We start from the raw sequence: 15,599 nt of genomic DNA on the forward strand, positions 1-15,599 counted from the left end.
AGTTGCTGCTTGCTCAAGTAACCCAGCCTGGCAGCACAGAGCTGTCTTTCATGGGGTATAATTGTCTGCACTGATGCAGATCTTATTGACGAGCATAATTCTGGTTACGAGCAGCATCATGCCTGTCCCAGGGGCTGAATCTTCACATGCTTTGAGCGCTCCTTGCATTCTGCAGCTGCCTACATGCCATGTCACTGCGCTCTGAGCACACTTTGGTGGCCCACAGTGCACTCTGACTGTCAGGCTGTGGCCGGTCAGTCACTTTTAGGCTCCTCACTCCCCACATGGCCCAGACAGCATCACCTGGCTTCCTAGCACTGCCTGAACATGCATGGGGGAAAGGGAGATGCCACAGACCCTGGCTCTGTTGGCCCCTGACACCCATTTTTCCTATGCAAAGCCATGCAGGCAGGTTAGATGGAAGCATTACCGGTGGTGATAGCCACTAGGAGGGCCCTCAGCAGTGTCTGCGTGCAGGAGTGCACCAGTGCTTCTCCTGACCTCATCCCCCACACACAAATGGACCACAGTAACAAAGCCACGTGCTTGCTTCCCATTACAAAGTCTTGTGGCTCAGAGAGGCTGCAGGACACAGATCTGCCTCACTATTTGTCTGACAAACAGGAAAAGCAGCCAGAAATAGAGCAGAGTAGCGCAGTGATGACGAACACGGGGTTCTGCACACACGCAGGTGCAGCTGCAGGCCAGGGAAGTACTGACGTGGCAGCACTTCTGCAAACCAGAACCTGCGCGACGGCGAGGATCACGAGCCAAACTGCGTCAACAGCCCAGAGCAGCGTGACGAGGCCAGATGTTTGCGGGCAGGTAAATCACATACGAGGCGTAACAGTCCGATCTCCGCGGCCGCGGTGGGCGGGGGAGGCATCGCAGCCCGCACAGCACGAGGGAAGCGGCGCGGGGCGGCGGAGCTGCGGAGGCGCCCCGCACGACGGCGGCTCGCACCGCTCCTCCCCTGGCACCGCCCGCGGCCGTCCGAAGCCGCCGGGCCGCTGCCCTTGGGCTGCGCGAGCTTCCCGCCCCGCGCCCGGCCCCTCTGCGGCCCCACCTGCCGGGGCCGCCCCCTGCGCTGCGGCGGCCGCGTCTGTGCGGGGCGGGCGCGCGCTGTCCGTGCGCGGGTCCGTCCGCGCCCCCCTCGGTTCCTCTCCGTCCCTCGGCTTTCCTCTCCATCCCTCTCCGCATCCTTCCGCGTACCTGCGTACCCTCCCCGCACCGCCCCATCCCTCCCCGCACCCTTCCGCCCGCCCCACCACCGCAGGGCCGTTCCTGCGCGGTCATGGCCGAGCGGCCGCGTTTCCTCTGCGGCGTGGTGGAAGGTAGGTCCTGCCGGTCCCCACGGGGCCGGTGCCTCTCCGGGGCGCTGCAGGGGCTGTCCCGGCCCCCCGGGAGCGCGCTGCGGCCGGGAAGGGCCGCTTCCCGGGAAGCTCGCCGAGGCCCGTATCCCGGGAACGGGGGAGGCAGCCCCAGCCCTGCACGGCACGGCACGGCACTCTGCGCCCGAGGGCGTGGAACCGGCAGCCCCTGGCGAAGGTCCCCAGCTCTCATAGAGCACGGATGCGTCCCTCGCAGCCCCAGCGCAGCCCCCTCCCAGCATCACGGCGCGGCACAGGGATGCGCTGCTCTGGCTCCAGCACACCGCGGTGGCTCTTTCTCTTTAGGCACGGGGCCCAAACCCTGGGGTGCGCTTCTCCTGCCTCGCTGCCTGCAGCACAGCGCTGTGCCTGGCGCTGCCCAGGGAGCGCTGCTCTTGTGGCAGTTCCGTGTAGCTCTGCCCCCTCAGCTGCTGTTCCTGCATGCAGCTCCGCACCTCTGCGGCTGGGCGGTGCCTGGCACCTGCTGGTCAGAAGCATCTCCTCCTTTCCTGGCAGAGCATCACCACAGTGCAGCCCACTGCCTGCTGCCTTGCCTGGGGCAAAAACACTACAAATAAACACAAATCAAACAAAAAGTGTAGAAACGGAGAAACTGATAGCAAGGAGGAATATGAGTCAGACAAGAATAGTCAGTGTAGGAAAGCTGACCTGGGAAAGAGAATAACAGAGATGCTGTCAGCAGAGCTGCTCCAGGAGGAGGAGATTTCTAGAAAGTAAAGGAGGAAGAGCATCCCTCACCCTGCAGTAGCACTGACACTGGTGGGAAGCAGCTGGTGCTGCAGGCAGAGTGCTGAGCTGGGCACTGCTGGGCCAGCGTGTCCTACACAGAGCCCTGCTCCCTTCTGACACCTGGGCTGTGCTGGAGGCAGCCAGAGGGCACAGGCAGTGTGTGGCTGGGTGACCAAGTCTGCAAATCTGGGACAGAGTAGGTGGTGGAGAATGTCTGCAGCCTTGGGACTTTGCTTTCCCGCATCTCCAGCATTCACCAATGGCACAGAGGATGGCAAACAGTGCTGCTGGCTGGGTACTGCTGTCATCTTCTGGGCCACGGGACAGCCAAGGGGCAAACACTGCAATACTCATCACTGCTCACCTGTCCCTAAAAGAGCGGGGCACGAGCATCCTTCCTATGGAGATGCCACCGCAGGAGCCAACAGGTTTCTGTTGGTACAGTTGAATCATTTTTTTTCTGGGCAGAATACTCTTGGAGAGTTTTCGACTGTGCTGCTGCTGGCGTGGTGTGTGTAAGAAAGGAATGTCACTTCTGTGAGGCAGTATCAGCTCACAGTGAGGCCCTTGCAGGCAAAGGCTGTGCAGACCCCAGGGCCTCCTAAGCTGTGGGCTGAGCAGGGCTTCCCATGGGGTGGGTAACAGAAAAATCTCTTTTTCATGGAAATATATTCTTCAGATGAAATACTTGCCGGGATCTTTGGGTGACTCTAGATTTGGCCCCATGCACGGGGTATGGCTAGCAAAGCAAATCTATATTCCTTCAAAACCAATGGAGCAGGTATGTAGATGTTCAAGCTGTTAAAAGATCCACTGGCAAACAACAGCGCTCAGCGCATGCTGCAGTGCAGCCCAGCAGACTGCCATGCTTTGTGCTGGCTGCAGCGGGGCAGCAGGGATGTGGGGTCCTGGCAGGCAGTGCACACCTCAGGGTTGCAGCACGCAGAGCCAATCCTTTCTGCTGCATGGGCAGAGTCCTTACAGCCTGCCCTGGTGCACAACAAATGCATTCACTTCTCTCAATCCCTGTTCTTGTTCGACTGCTGGAAAGTACTTGACTAATTTAAAAGCTGCTGGTGATACTGAGCCCATCTGACACAGGAAGCTGCCCTAACAGCTAACTGCCATCACAGTTCAAGACACAACGTATTGTCTGTGAGGCTTCATACCTGGGCAGGTAGGTGTAGGTGCTCTGTTTGAGCAGAGATTGGACCAGATGACGTCCTGAGGTCTGTTCCAACCTCAACCATTTGGTGATTCTGTGATTCTGAGACTTAACTGTATGGCTGAAATACCATTTCTTGCTAGATTTCAGCTTGGACATTTAAGTGTTTCCTTTAACTTGCTCTTTAAGAAGCAGTCAAATCTGCATCTCCTCAATGCATGTTTCTGCCCGTTCTCCCATTGTTCCAGGTGAACTTGCTCTCCTCTGTTTTTTTTTAACCTGCTGGCTTTGCAAGCAGCTCTGCACCTCCCAGGTCTTCCTATGAGCAGAAGTGGGAAGGCTCTATGATTGACAGTGGTCCCAACGGGGAGAGGTGCTGCAGGACCAGCAGCCCCTGGCTGCACCCAGGCCGCACAGGGCAGGCTGAGTGACGCTGCAGCCTCCAGCTCGTGTCACGCCGGCGCCCAGCAGCCTCCCAAACCTGCAAGTGGCAGAAGTAGAAATGCTCAGAGACACCATGGATCTTGCTGACAGCAGCTCTGCATTTCCTGCATTCAGTTCTGTTGTGTGAGCCGTGGGAAGGGCAATGCCCTGGCTCACTGGTGAGCATTCCTGTCAGCAGACAGCCCACAGGGCTGCTCAGTGCTTTCTTTGTCTGGACTTTCCCTTTACAAGGCTGTGCGGATGGTGTTTCCCAGTGGAGGCCACACGAGGTCTCTGTGAAATGGTCTGTGCCATCAGGGCATCCCCACAGATTGTGTGCTCCTGATCACGGCCGCTGGCGGCGATGCTGCCTCGTCCTGGGCTCAGCTGGGATGGAGTTAATTTTCTTCCTGGTAGCAGGCATGGTGCTGTGCTTTGGGTTTAGGATGAGGGTAATGCTGATAGCACACCACTGTTGTTTTTTATCAGCACACACACTGAGTTAAGGACTCTCAGTGAGGGGCTGGGGAGCATTGGGAGCTGGGAGAAGGCACAGCCAGGACAGCTGATGCCAGCTGCCAAAGGGATGTTGGCACTGTGTGGCACCGTGCTGTGCAATAGGACTGGAGGGGTTGGCTGGGAATGGCTGTGCTGCCAGGGGGAGGAAGGGGGGGGCTGGCCATCAGTGGGTGGTGAGCAATTGCATTGTGCATCACTTGTTTTGTGTATTCTTTTGCTTCTATTATTATTTTCTCATTCCTCCTTCCTTCTCTGTCTTACGTACTACTTTTATCTCGATCCACAATTTTTACTTCTATTGTTTTATTTTTTTTTCCCCAGTTCTCTCCCCATCCCTTTGCTGGGTGGTGCACGGCTGCCTGCTGGGGTAAACCACGATGTGCCTCCAAGTCGTGCCCCACTGCAAGGCGTTCATCCTCCAAATGAGGACTGAGCTGCATCGCCGCATTTCAGCTGTAGTCTGAGTTGCTGCAGTGTTTAAAGGCAGAGAGAGCACCTTTCATTGCCTCTCTTTTTACCTGCTTTGCTCTTTCACAGGTTTCTATGGGAGGCCATGGTCCATGGAACAGAGGAAACTGCTCTTCAGATGGCAAGTATCCCGAATTGGTTTTAAACTGAGATGGGAGGTTTAGGTTGGATATAAGGAGGAAGTTTTTCACCCAGAGGGTGATGAGGCACTGGCACAGGTTGCCCAAGGAGGCTGTGGATGCCCCAGCCCTGCAGGCATTCAAGGCCAGGCTGGATGTGGCTCTGGGCAGCCTGGGCTGCTGGTTGGCGACCTGCACACAGCAGGGGGTTGGAATGAGATGAGCGCTGTGCTCCTGTGCAACCCAGGCCATCCTGTGATTCTATGATTCTACGAATTTTGCTCTCTGCAGTCACTAGGAAGGTAGACAAGGTGGAATCTAATGGCGCATGACAGTCCTCGCTGCTCCCAGGGCCGGTCAAGGGGAAAAGCCCCCGTGCTGCCCCGAGCCGAGGTGCGGAGACCGCGGGACGGGGGGGCGGCGGACGGAGCGACAGGAGCCGGCGGTGCCGGCCGTGCCCACCAGGCGGCGCTGTGGCTCTGCGGCTCGGGGAGCAGCGCGGGGCGCCGCGGGCGGAGCGGTCAGCGCGGTGCGGGGAGCTGCGTGCTGCTGGTGGCTGGAACGGAGGGTCCGGGGGCTGTGAGCGATCGCTGTGCGCCGGCAGCAGCGCTGGTGCTGTGCTCAGAGTGGGAGATGTGCTGTAATGGAGGAGCGTTGGGAGATGTGAACGCAGAAAAGTGGAACTTAGAAAAACTTGGAAAAGCTGCAGCTGAGATAAAGGAAAGCAAGAGATGTGTTTTAAATGATATTAGGGAGGAGCACTGGTGATGGCCCAGTCAAATCGGTGTGCGCGTTCATGTGTTCCCATATGTGAGCAGAGTTTTCCTTCTCTGGGAAGAAATAAGATGATGTGATGGTGTCATGCAGTCCATGACAGTCTGTTCACCGTAGGAAAATGTAAAACATCATCCACTTGGGAGGATAAATAGAACAGATGAGTAAATCAGATGGCTTTCATACAGGAGTGCAGAAAGAATTGCCCAGGGAAGTGTCAGTCCTGTTCTGATGATCTCCAGTGAATGTTGGATTGCTGTGCAGATTCTGGACAGAACTGTGCTTTTTGAGGCCAGGGAGAGCCTTCCGACAGCATGGCCTCATCTCCCAAAACAGCCAGGCCCTGCTTTAGCTCCAACCTGCACTCCTTCAACTCCAACTGCGGTGCAGCATCCAGAGAGCTGAGGATGGGCTGTGGCTGCACAGTGGGGGCTGCAAGCAGCAGTTGGGAGCCTGCAGGCACAGTGAGGAGAGGGGTGGCACGCCTGCCTGCAGACTGCCTTGCAAAAAGCCCATCTGCAGCCCCGGGTGACGCCTTTTCCTTGCTGCAGGTTGAAGCGCTGGGGCCTGAACTGCTACATGTATGCACCCAAAGACGAGCTGAAGCACCGGCTGCTCTGGCGAGAGCCTTACACACAGCATGAGGCAGGTAGTGGCTCTGCTGGGCCCCAGCGTGGGGGGCTGCAGTCATTCTGGTACCATTGTTCTGCATCTCAGCCAGGCTCAGGCTGCAGCTACGCTCCCCCTGACGGAACCCTGTGTGTTGTAGGAGCTCCAGAGACTCCCCATTATGGGTTCTCCCCAGGGACCCCAACAGCTACAGAGCTCCTGTGTGTCTCAGGGCCTGAGCACCACCTCCCCAGAGCCCTTCTCTCCCTCTGATCCTTGAGGCTGCAGCCTCCCTTCTGCCCCTCCTGTGCCTTCAAGATCTCACTGCATCCCTCTGCTCTGTCCCCAGCCCAGATGCAGTCTCTCATCAAAACTGCCCAGGAACACGGCGTGGAGTTCATTTTCGCCATTTCTGCTGGCCAGGACATCGTGTTCTCAAGTGCAGGGGACAGGCTCCTGCTGCAGCAAAAACTCAGGCAGGTACCGTGGGCCATTCCTTCACCCCACAGCTCCTGGCAAGGGTCACAGATGCTCATGTGCGGCCCCATGCCCACACCAAACGTCTGTGTGGGGCTGTGAGCTCCTTCTGACCCCAGGGCAGCTCTGGGAGCCTCACGCAGCCCCAGTGTCTGCTCAGGGCAGCAGAGCCAGCAGCTGCGGGTGCTGCAGTGCCTGCAGGCGCCATGCAGGAGCTGCAGAGAGGGAGCAGCCCCATCCCAGCGGGTATCACGATGTGGGCATCATCTGTTGGGGTGCTGCAGTGCTCTGCCGTCCCTGCCTGGAGCTCACCCGGCTCCCCAGATCCTCCTGCTGCCGCCCTCCTAGCGCCTGTCCTGTGCCCGCAGGTGGCTGCCCTGGGCTGCGGTGCCTTCGCGCTGCTTTTTGACGACATCGATCCCTGCTTGTGCCGCGCTGACACAGACGTCTTCCCCTCCCTGGCACAGGCGCAGGCCTCTGTGGCCAACGAGGCGTACCGGGAGCTGGGCCTGCCTCCCACCTTCCTCTTCTGCCCCACAGGTACCCCACCAGCTGCAGGTGCTTGGCAGCCACACTGTGCTCACTGCGCTGCTCCCAGCACTTCTTCCCCCTGCAGGCTGATTGTCCTGGCAGCCTGTGGGCTCCACCACGTTTTGGGACAGCCAGGGAGACCTCAGGGTGGGGACAGGAGCAGGCAGTGGGGCGGACAGCAGTAGGCCCCACTGAAGGGCCGTGCCACCTCCCCTGCCCAGCTCCTCTCCACGTCCCTGCCTGCTGCAGCCGCTGTCTGCTGTCTCTGCAGAGTACTGCAGCTCACTCTGCTCCCCCAGCCCCGCTCAGTCCCGTTACCTGCAGACCCTCGGCCGGGAGCTGCTCCCAGAGATTGGGGTCATCTGGACAGGTGGGGGCCCTGCCTGTCTCGATGGCTGTGCGCAGCTCTGCACTTGGTGCTCAGATGTGCACACACACCGTCGGTGCTGTGCGTGGAGAAGTGCGCCGCCTGTGATCCCACACGTGTCTGTGCCTCGATGCTCCAGGCCCAAAGGTGGTGTCCCAGGAGCTCTCGGTTGCATTGTTGGAGGAGGTGGAGCACGTCCTGCAGCGTCGCCTCCTCATCTGGGACAACCTCTTTGCCAATGACTACGACTGCCGACGTGTCTTCCTGGGCCCCTACACGGGCCGTGCCCCTGGCCTTATGCCCCGGCTCTGTGGGCTGCTCCTCAACCCCAACTGCGAGCTCCAGGCCAACTTCATCCCCATCCACACTCTGGGCACTTGGTTCCGCAGTGAGCTGCAGGGCTGTGCCCGCACCGACAGCGCAGGTACGTGGCCCCTGGGGCACTCCGTGCATGGGCACCACGGCCACAGTGAGGTTGCGTGCATGGGATAGGACCCAGGATGACTCTGCCCGGCCTTGCAATAGCCCTGCGGCCCCCCTGCCCACCAGCCTGGGAGAGGTGACCCTCCACGTTCATTCTGGACACGGGGTCCCCCAGGTGGTGAGCTGCCCTTCACTGGTGTCATGTGGGTTGGCTCGGTAAAGCAGCGTGTGAGACTGCCCAAGCTGATGAGCTCTGTTCCTTAGGAACAGAAGCTTCAGCAGAGCTGGGGAATGGTCAGAGCCTGCAGGAAGGTTACAGCCCTCAGGAGGCTCTGGAGTTGGCACTGCTCGACTGGGTGGCCGAGATAAAGCAGCAGGTGCTGGAGGCAGGTAGGTGAACCGGTACCGTGCAGCATCCCTTGGTCCCAAGCATGGCCCAGCTCTGCCGGGAGCTCTGTGGGCTGAGGGAGCTGCAGGGGGGTCATCGTGTGCTCAGGGTCTGCCTGGGGGAGTCTCTGTGAGTAGCACTGGGAAAAGGAGGGATTTGCAGCTGAAAGGTGAGGAAGAAGAATTTGAAGCTTTGGTTCCATGGGTGCTGGGCTCACTCTCCTGCTCCAGAAGTGAGTAAGCCACGGGATGCAGGATGGTGAGCCCCAGGAGGTACTACCAGCAGATGTAGTAGTGACCCTGTCTGCATTATGAGAGCACTTGGAGAAACAGATGCTGAGAGAAGATGGTGTGCTGGGGGGAAGGCTGATGGGGAGAGGTGTCTGAGAGCCGGGGGCAGCATGACAGGGTGACCATGTGCAGGAGATGAGCATGAGTCTGTGACCCCGCAGCATGGTTCAGGAACAGCTTTGGGCTGTAAACAGCTCTGGGTAGTGCCCAGCTGCCCGGAGGAGGATTATGTGGCATTTGCTGCAAGGATGGAGAGCAACGCATGCTTCCTGCTTTCCACATTCTTGTTTCCTCAAACCGTGGGCTCAGTAGAAGGCTAGGAACAAGGATAGAGCTCTGGAGGTGGGAGTTAAGCGTGGTGCAAGTTTGTTGCTTTGCACTATTTGCCTCTGCAAAGCCTCCCCAGCTGTGAAGTCCTGAACAATTCAGAGCCCACGGTCTGGGCAGACCCTGGTCAGTGCCAGCACTGCTCTGAGCTCCCAGCACAGCTGCCCCAGGGCACAGCCATCCTGGTGCAGGTGCCAGTGGGGCCGCCCCTTTGCTCTCTTGCTAGGAGGAAGGACTCTGCTGCAATCCAGCACTGGCTGCGAGGAAGAGGCAGGGCTGCATCCTGGCACAGCAGGACGGCAGGAGGCCCTGCTTGGCCTGCAGCCTTGTGACACTGCTCCCAGTGGGGCAGACCAGCACGAACCAGAGCCCTGTGACGTGACACCGGGGAACAGAAAGAGCAAGGCAACCTCAGTGCCTGAAGAGGGCAATGGGAGCAGGGCCTCCACCGGTGGCCCACGGAGCCCTGCAGAGGATCGGGGCCGGCTCGCTTCAGGTAGCAGAGCGAGCTGTGAGCCCTCCTCTGCTCTGCCCATCACAGCAGGGAGTGACAGGTCGGCAGGAGCTCCTGTGGCTGATGAGACCCTCCACAGCCTGGGGACAGCAGTGTGCTGCAGCAGGGGGGCCAGCACCTGCCAGAGCGCTCCCCTGGACAGCGGTGATGTCAGGGAAAGGGGCAGCAGCCCTCCTGGCAGTCCCCAGCCTGGGGCCAGCACTGCTGATGTGCTCCAGATACCCTCAGGGTCTAGGGCTGACCCCAGCCCTGGCCCCATCTCACAGCTCGTTGATGGGGCCACCATCAGCCCTGTCCCCACAGCGCTGCTCGCTAACGGGACTGCCGTAAGCCCCGTCCCCTCTGTGCCACTGATCTCAGAAGAGGCTGGGTTGGACTCCAATGCCCCACTGACCGTGGAGGAGGCACGGATGCTGGTGGAGCTCTTCTACCTGCCCTACCATCACGGGCCACAGGCGCAGCATCTCTTGGAAGACCTTCGGTGGCTCCGGGCCAACGGTCCCAGCATGGGAGTCCCCAGCGGATCACCAGACTCCTGTGTGGTAAGGCTAATGTGGGCGCTGCTGCGGCACGGTGCCCATTGCAGCTGCTCTGACGCCTGCCCTGTCCGCAGGTTGCACAGTGGCGCAGCCGGGCCCGCTCCTTCGGGCAGCTCTGTGCCCAGGTGTGCTGCCTGCACAGCCGCTTCGTCCGCAGTGCGGGGCAGGCGCTGCTCTACGACCTGCACCCCTACCTGTGGGACATCCGCAACCTGCTGCTGGCTGCCAGCGCCTTTGTGCTGTGGTTGGGTACGTGAATGAGGGCACACGGGGGACAGTTCTCCACCCTGGGCCGCTTATCCACACCTCGCCAAACCCAGCCCAGCTCCCAAAGGGGCCCCTGGGCACAGTGGAACAGCTAGAGCACCTTAATCTCGCTTTGTCATTCTGCCTAAAGAAGTGAAAGTGTCTGGGAGCCCTCCCAGCAGTCCTGGGGTCTGGCCAAGATGCCAGGGTCTCTGGTGGGAGCATTTCCCTTTGACCCCCGTGTGCATCCCATGCCCTGTGCTCCTCCCTTGCAGATGGCCGCCTCCTGTGTGACCCTGAGCACAAGGGCACCTGGGGAAGCTGCTTCGGCTGTAAGTATGGCGCTGACTTTTTCTCTTCCCTCCCCCTCAAAGGGCTGCTGCAAAGGATCCTCACCAGCAGGCTGCCCTTCCCCACATGCTGCCTGCAGGGTGTGAAGGGCCTGAGAAGGCTGGGACATTGCACATCCTTATGTGCTGAGAGCATGGCTGCTGGGGAGAGGGCAGTGGGCTCAGGACACCGTTGGTACAGGGCTCGTGAGGGTCTGCCCTGCCTAGCTGAGGGTGAAGGCTCTCTGTGCTGAAGCCAGATGTGGGCTACGGGCTCTCTGCAAGACAGTGAGATCATTGCCCTCAGCATCCCAGCCCTGCATCTCTGCACCCAGGGACCCAACAGTGTCCCAGTGCTGCACACCCACCTCACCACGCAAGTGGCTGAGCCCCTGCCCCGCACCCACAGCCATCAGCAGGGAGAAGTCATCTGGTGCAGTTCCTTTGCCTCTGAGAAGGACACCGTGACATAACTCCCAGCTCAGTGGTTTGTGAGCAGCTGTTAGCTCTGAGGCACCATCCCTGCAGACGGCTCCTGACCTGGTCAGGAGGGAGCAGCCACTGAAGGGGAACTGAAGTGAAGCAGCCTGGAGGGGAAGCAGCATCATGCTTCAGGGAGGGGGCACACATTGCAGCAGCACTTTGCTGTCTGTTGTGATTTAGAGGGAATTTCCATTACTAGGTCAGTTTCTTGGCCGTTTTTTATCCCAGGACCTCCTCTCTGGTAGGAGGGATGCATGGAAGAAAGTCTTTAGCATGGGGGTGGTGAGACACTGGAACACAAAAGCTGTGGGTGCTCTATTGGATGGGGATTTTGGCAGCATGACCTAATGAAAGATGTCCCAGCCAATGGCCGGGCTGCAAAGCAGTGTGCTGAGTTCTGCCCTGGGCTGCAGATTTCTGGCTGTGCCAGGAGCTGTGTCACACACACATCTGTCTCCTGCTGCCTGCAGGGTGCCAGAGCATCACTGCCCCGCTCTTCCCAGGGGAGGACGCTGAGCCCTGGGTGCGCCGTGGGGGCCTCTTTGGAGACCTGCAGGTGAGATCATGCCCTTGAATACTGGGGGCTGGAGGAGCCCTTGGGAAGCCAGGACCATAGCTGCTGTTCCTGCCCTGCCATTGAGTTCCTGTGTGCTTGACAGGCAGAGCTGCTTGGGTGCTGGTGCTGGGGCTTGGGGTGGAACATGGAGACGTTTCTCCTGCTGCTCCAGGGCAGGTGTGGGGGGCAGAGCAAACTGCTCCTTGACAGACTGCCTCCTCCAGGCACTGCTGCCCGTGGGGAACAGCTGTGACCTCTTTTGCCATCCACCTCCGCTCTTCCCATCCCGACAGCTGTACCTCCTGCGCCCGCTGCTGCCCCAGGACAAGGTGAGATGGAACATGCCACCCTGCAGCCCCTCCTGCCCCTCACCCTGCATCACACCCTGCATGGCATAAGAAGAAAAGTGCATGCTGACTCCCAGCCTCAGAGCTGAGGTCACAGCACAGGACGACGACAGTGGGAAGCAAACCCCAGGATCAGGCCAGTGTGGGGTTAACTGCACAGGGCTGTGTCCCATGGGATGCAGCCTGCAGTGGTCACACAGCTCTGTGTGCTCTGCCGCCCCGCCGGGCTAAAAAATGCTAACACTGCGAATCCACCATCATGGGCACAGCACACACATCCCTGCTGAACACAGTGCCCTGCAAGGCACGGCTAGTGCTTATAAATAACAGAGGAGGAGTTGCAGGCACATGAGAGCAGATTATAATGTCAGACTGTGACTGCCAGCAATTCCCAGTGCAAGAGCTTGTTTTCAATTGCCAGTTGTCAGATTACGTCTGAATGCATCTTTCCACTGGAACTTTGTGGGAAAAACTCGGCCGAGCGCTTTGGCCAGCAGTGGGAGCAGAGCTGAGGAGTGCCTTTCTCTGCCCCTGCTGCTCCCCGAGCCTTCCTCTGAGAAAAACATGTTCTTGCCAGGATGTCCTTTGTTGTCCTTTGTGCTGACCCTGCGAGCTCTAATGTGACCAAGGCAGGAATTCATGAGAGGGTTCCCCTTTGCACGTGCTCCATGGAGAGCATGTTTTGCTGCTGTTCAGCTTCTCTGAGCATGCTCTGGGCTGGGCTGAGCAGCATTTTCTCAGGAGCTGCTGCGAGGGGGTGCCTGACTGGAATGGCAATGGCTCATTTTAAAGCACGCTGTGCTGTGGCAGCAGGACACAGCACACAATGGCTGCATGCATCGCATCGCTCAGCGCCAGCACCCCCAGCACTGCAGCACCCACCTCCCCTGGTGCCGAGGGCTGTGGCTCTGGTCGAGTTCCTCTCTGGGGACATTTCAGGCAGCTGTGAGTGCTGCCTGAAATCACACTCCAAAGGGGCTGTGGCAGAGCAGCAGAAGCTGAAGGGGTGCAGTGGGGCAGGATTGGGACTGAGCTGGGTTGGGCTTTTCCAGGGCAAGCTGTACCAAATGTTCCGGGAGGGTCTGGATGGTGAGCCCAGCACTGTGGAGGTCCTCGCGGCCCACCCTGACCTGCTGGGTGATAGGTGAGACCTGATCCGCGGGGACCCCCTGGATGTGTGCCCAGGCAGCATGGAAGCAGCCAGCCAGGGCCCTCCTCTCGTCCCTGCAGGGAGCAACTCTGCCTGTGCCACAGCCACTGTGGGACTGTGGTGTCAGATGTGGGGCAGGGAGGGTGCGTCCAGGGGGGTCCTGGTTGCTGCCATGGGGATAGAGATGCTCTGTCCCCACTGGTCCCTGTGGGGGCTGCAGTGTTTACACTGGCAGAAGGCATCATTAGAACCTCAGAGGGTTGGGAGGGCACTGGGTGCTGCGTCCCAGGAGTGGAGGCAGCCAGCAGCTCTGTGCTCCGTCTGTGCTGCGCTCGGCCCCAGCTCAGCGGTGCCCTGCTCTGTCTGGCAGGGTGCTGGGCAGCTTCCTGAGCCTCAGCCCTGAGTACACCTTCGTGCTGGAGGATGAGGGCGGCCCCTGCGGCTGTGCAGCTGGAGCGCTCTGTGCTGAACGATTCCTGCGAGAGCGCGACAGCAGCTGGCTGCCGGCCATGCAGCACAGGTACCCCCGGGAGCTGGGGGTCCTGGGACAGGTGAGGGTGTGACTGCGGTGCTGGGATGGGGTTGGGGAGGGAGGGTTCCCTCACTGTGTATCGCCTGCAGGGTGTCCTGGAAGAAGCACTGCTCTTCTTCCACACGAAGCCGGTGGCCGTGCCGCTGCCCGTGCTGCGACGCTTCCCCTCCCTGGTGCAGCTGGACACGGCCCCAAGGGTGCAGGACGTGGGTGTGAGCCGCAGTCTGGCTGTAAGCCTGCTGAGCGCCCTCAGAGCCAATGGTGAGTTCCGTGCTGGTGGGGCTGAGGCACCCCTGACCCACCCCAACCACATCCTGTCTGCTCCCTGCCCGCTTCGGAACCGGGGCAGCCCTCACTGGGGCTCCTTGTCTGCATTGTGGCTCTGCCCCCAGCATCATGAGTTGCACAAAGGGACACGAGGGACCCAGGCCATGGTCTGAGCTCTCCTCTCTCCCCCCAGGCTCACGGGGAGTGTTTTGCCAAGTCAGTGCTGCAGACCACCGGCAGCTGAGCTTCTACAGCAAGCTGGGCTTCGTCGCGCTGCCCTTGCCCTGTCCCAGCTCCCCTGGAACGCAGCTCCTGGGACGTCTCCTCTGAGCGAGCATCAGGGGCAGCCATGGGGCAGCACCACGGGGCCCCATCCCACATGGGATCGCTGGAGGAATCGGGAGCGTGGAGCTTCTCAGGCCGGGCAGGGATGTGGGAGCATGGCCTGGGGGTGAGCGAGGTGCTCCTGGCGTGTGTGCAGTGCACCAGGCTGTGGGCTTTTTGGCAAGAGAGAAGCATTTCTGCCCTTTTGGGAGATATGGGTACTGGGAACCTTCACTCTTGCTGGCTGAGGACCCTGAGCACCCTGATGCAGGGCATCCCTGGGCTGTGAAGAGCTTCCAGCCTGCAAGTGTGGGGTGGTGGTCCTGGAGCACAGCACGGTAGTGTGCCAGTCCTGCAGGTGGGGCTGCCCAGCTCTCCATTCCGGTGTGGACCCAGGCTGGGAGGCTGGGGCTGGGGCTGGTTCTCAGCACCCAGGAGCTGCCTTGGATCAAGCTTGCACTGGGCACAGTGAGGCAGACCCAATTCTGCTGCCCGAGGACTGATGAAAGTTCTATCCCTGGTAATAAAGCATTTGCTGGCCACATTGTAGGTCATCTCATGGGGAGAGCATTGGGATACCACCGACTCCTTCCAGCAACCCATAGCTGCCAGCCACCCAGCCCCGTGCTTGCAGCCAGCACAGTGGGACCTCGGCTACAGTGGCAGCCACAGCTCTGCCTCCAGCTACTCCCCGGCCTGGGACCCCTCACCACAATGAGGAATGGCCCTCAAAGGGTCCCCGCACCTCCTCTGCAGGATGGGGTCTCCTGTGGCAATGGCTCCGTTATGGGTCTCTGGGGGCTCCTCATGCCAGCAGGGCTGTAGAAGGAACGTCTGTCTGTCCTGCCACGGTCGTGGGGAAAGAGTTTGGAAGGAGGGACGGAGGGACGAAGGGCTCACGGGAGGCTCCCTCTCCATAGCCGTCCCATACCCATAGGGCAGGGAAGAGGCTAAAGAGTGGCAGAGGTACCCGGAACAGTGGGGACACGGGCAGTCCCTGCTCTCCCCGTGCCTGGCCAGGACGCGCTGCTCTGTGTCCGAGAGCGGCTCCGAGGGGCGGCTGCAGCCGGTTCTGGTCCCGGGACGACCGTGGGTCCCGGGGCGGAGAGAGACGGGGACCCTGCAGGGGAGGGCCGCGGTGTCGGTCCCGTGCAGGGGCTCCGTCCCGGGAGCAGCGGCAGCCGTGCAGCGGAGCCGCCGGGGGAAAGGAGCAGCTCGGGAGTGCGGGGTTCCGGAGCGGCCGTACCCCTCCCGCCGGACGTCCCCGCCACGATGGCTGCGGGCTGGGAGCCGGGGCTGCTCGGTGCGGGCC

The 15,599-nt window shown here is 60.3% G+C and overlaps 1 protein-coding gene across 7 annotated transcripts; it reads left to right on the top strand.

Moving 5' to 3' along the window:
* The first annotated feature begins 623 nt into the window (after positions 1-623).
* LOC128071978 (protein O-GlcNAcase-like) lies at positions 624-14,836 on the top strand. Of its 7 annotated transcripts, none has more exons than XM_052665268.1 (17): positions 624-825; positions 4,765-4,816; positions 6,140-6,237; positions 6,547-6,677; positions 7,043-7,214; positions 7,477-7,575; positions 7,712-7,996; positions 8,260-8,385; positions 9,227-10,056; positions 10,128-10,302; positions 10,575-10,631; positions 11,582-11,667; positions 11,892-11,996; positions 13,067-13,158; positions 13,535-13,715; positions 13,786-13,957; positions 14,157-14,836. In XM_052665268.1, the coding sequence occupies exons 2-17, from the start codon at positions 4,788-4,790 to the stop codon at positions 14,291-14,293; spliced, it is 2,775 nt and encodes a 924-aa protein (XP_052521228.1). In that variant the 5' UTR covers positions 624-825; positions 4,765-4,787; the 3' UTR covers positions 14,294-14,836. The 7 variants fall into 7 exon arrangements, with proteins under 7 accessions (XP_052521228.1, XP_052521227.1, XP_052521229.1 ...); XM_052665267.1 differs by lacking the exon at positions 624-825 and adding an exon at positions 1,089-1,334; XM_052665269.1 differs by lacking the exons at positions 624-825; positions 11,892-11,996 and adding an exon at positions 1,089-1,334.
* Positions 14,837-15,599: the final 763 nt, after the last annotated feature.

This window comes from Tympanuchus pallidicinctus, unplaced genomic scaffold (genome assembly GCF_026119805.1).
Source record: "Tympanuchus pallidicinctus isolate F22 unplaced genomic scaffold, pur_lepc_1.0 scaffold64, whole genome shotgun sequence".
Taxonomy (NCBI): domain Eukaryota; kingdom Metazoa; phylum Chordata; class Aves; order Galliformes; family Phasianidae; genus Tympanuchus; species Tympanuchus pallidicinctus.

What these genes read in the sequence shown, in the direction of transcription:
- LOC128071978 (XM_052665267.1), top strand. Translation starts at nt 1,295, where the DNA reads ATGGCCGAGCGGCCGCGTTTCCTCTGCGGCGTGGTGGAAG. An exon ending in CTGGGGAAGCTGCTTCGGCT is followed by an intron (nt 10,632 to 11,581) that starts GTAAGTATGGCG and finishes TGCTGCCTGCAG; the next exon opens with GGTGCCAGAGCATCACTGCC. An exon ending in GCCTCTTTGGAGACCTGCAG is followed by an intron (nt 11,668 to 11,891) that starts GTGAGATCATGC and finishes TGCCTCCTCCAG; the next exon opens with GCACTGCTGCCCGTGGGGAA.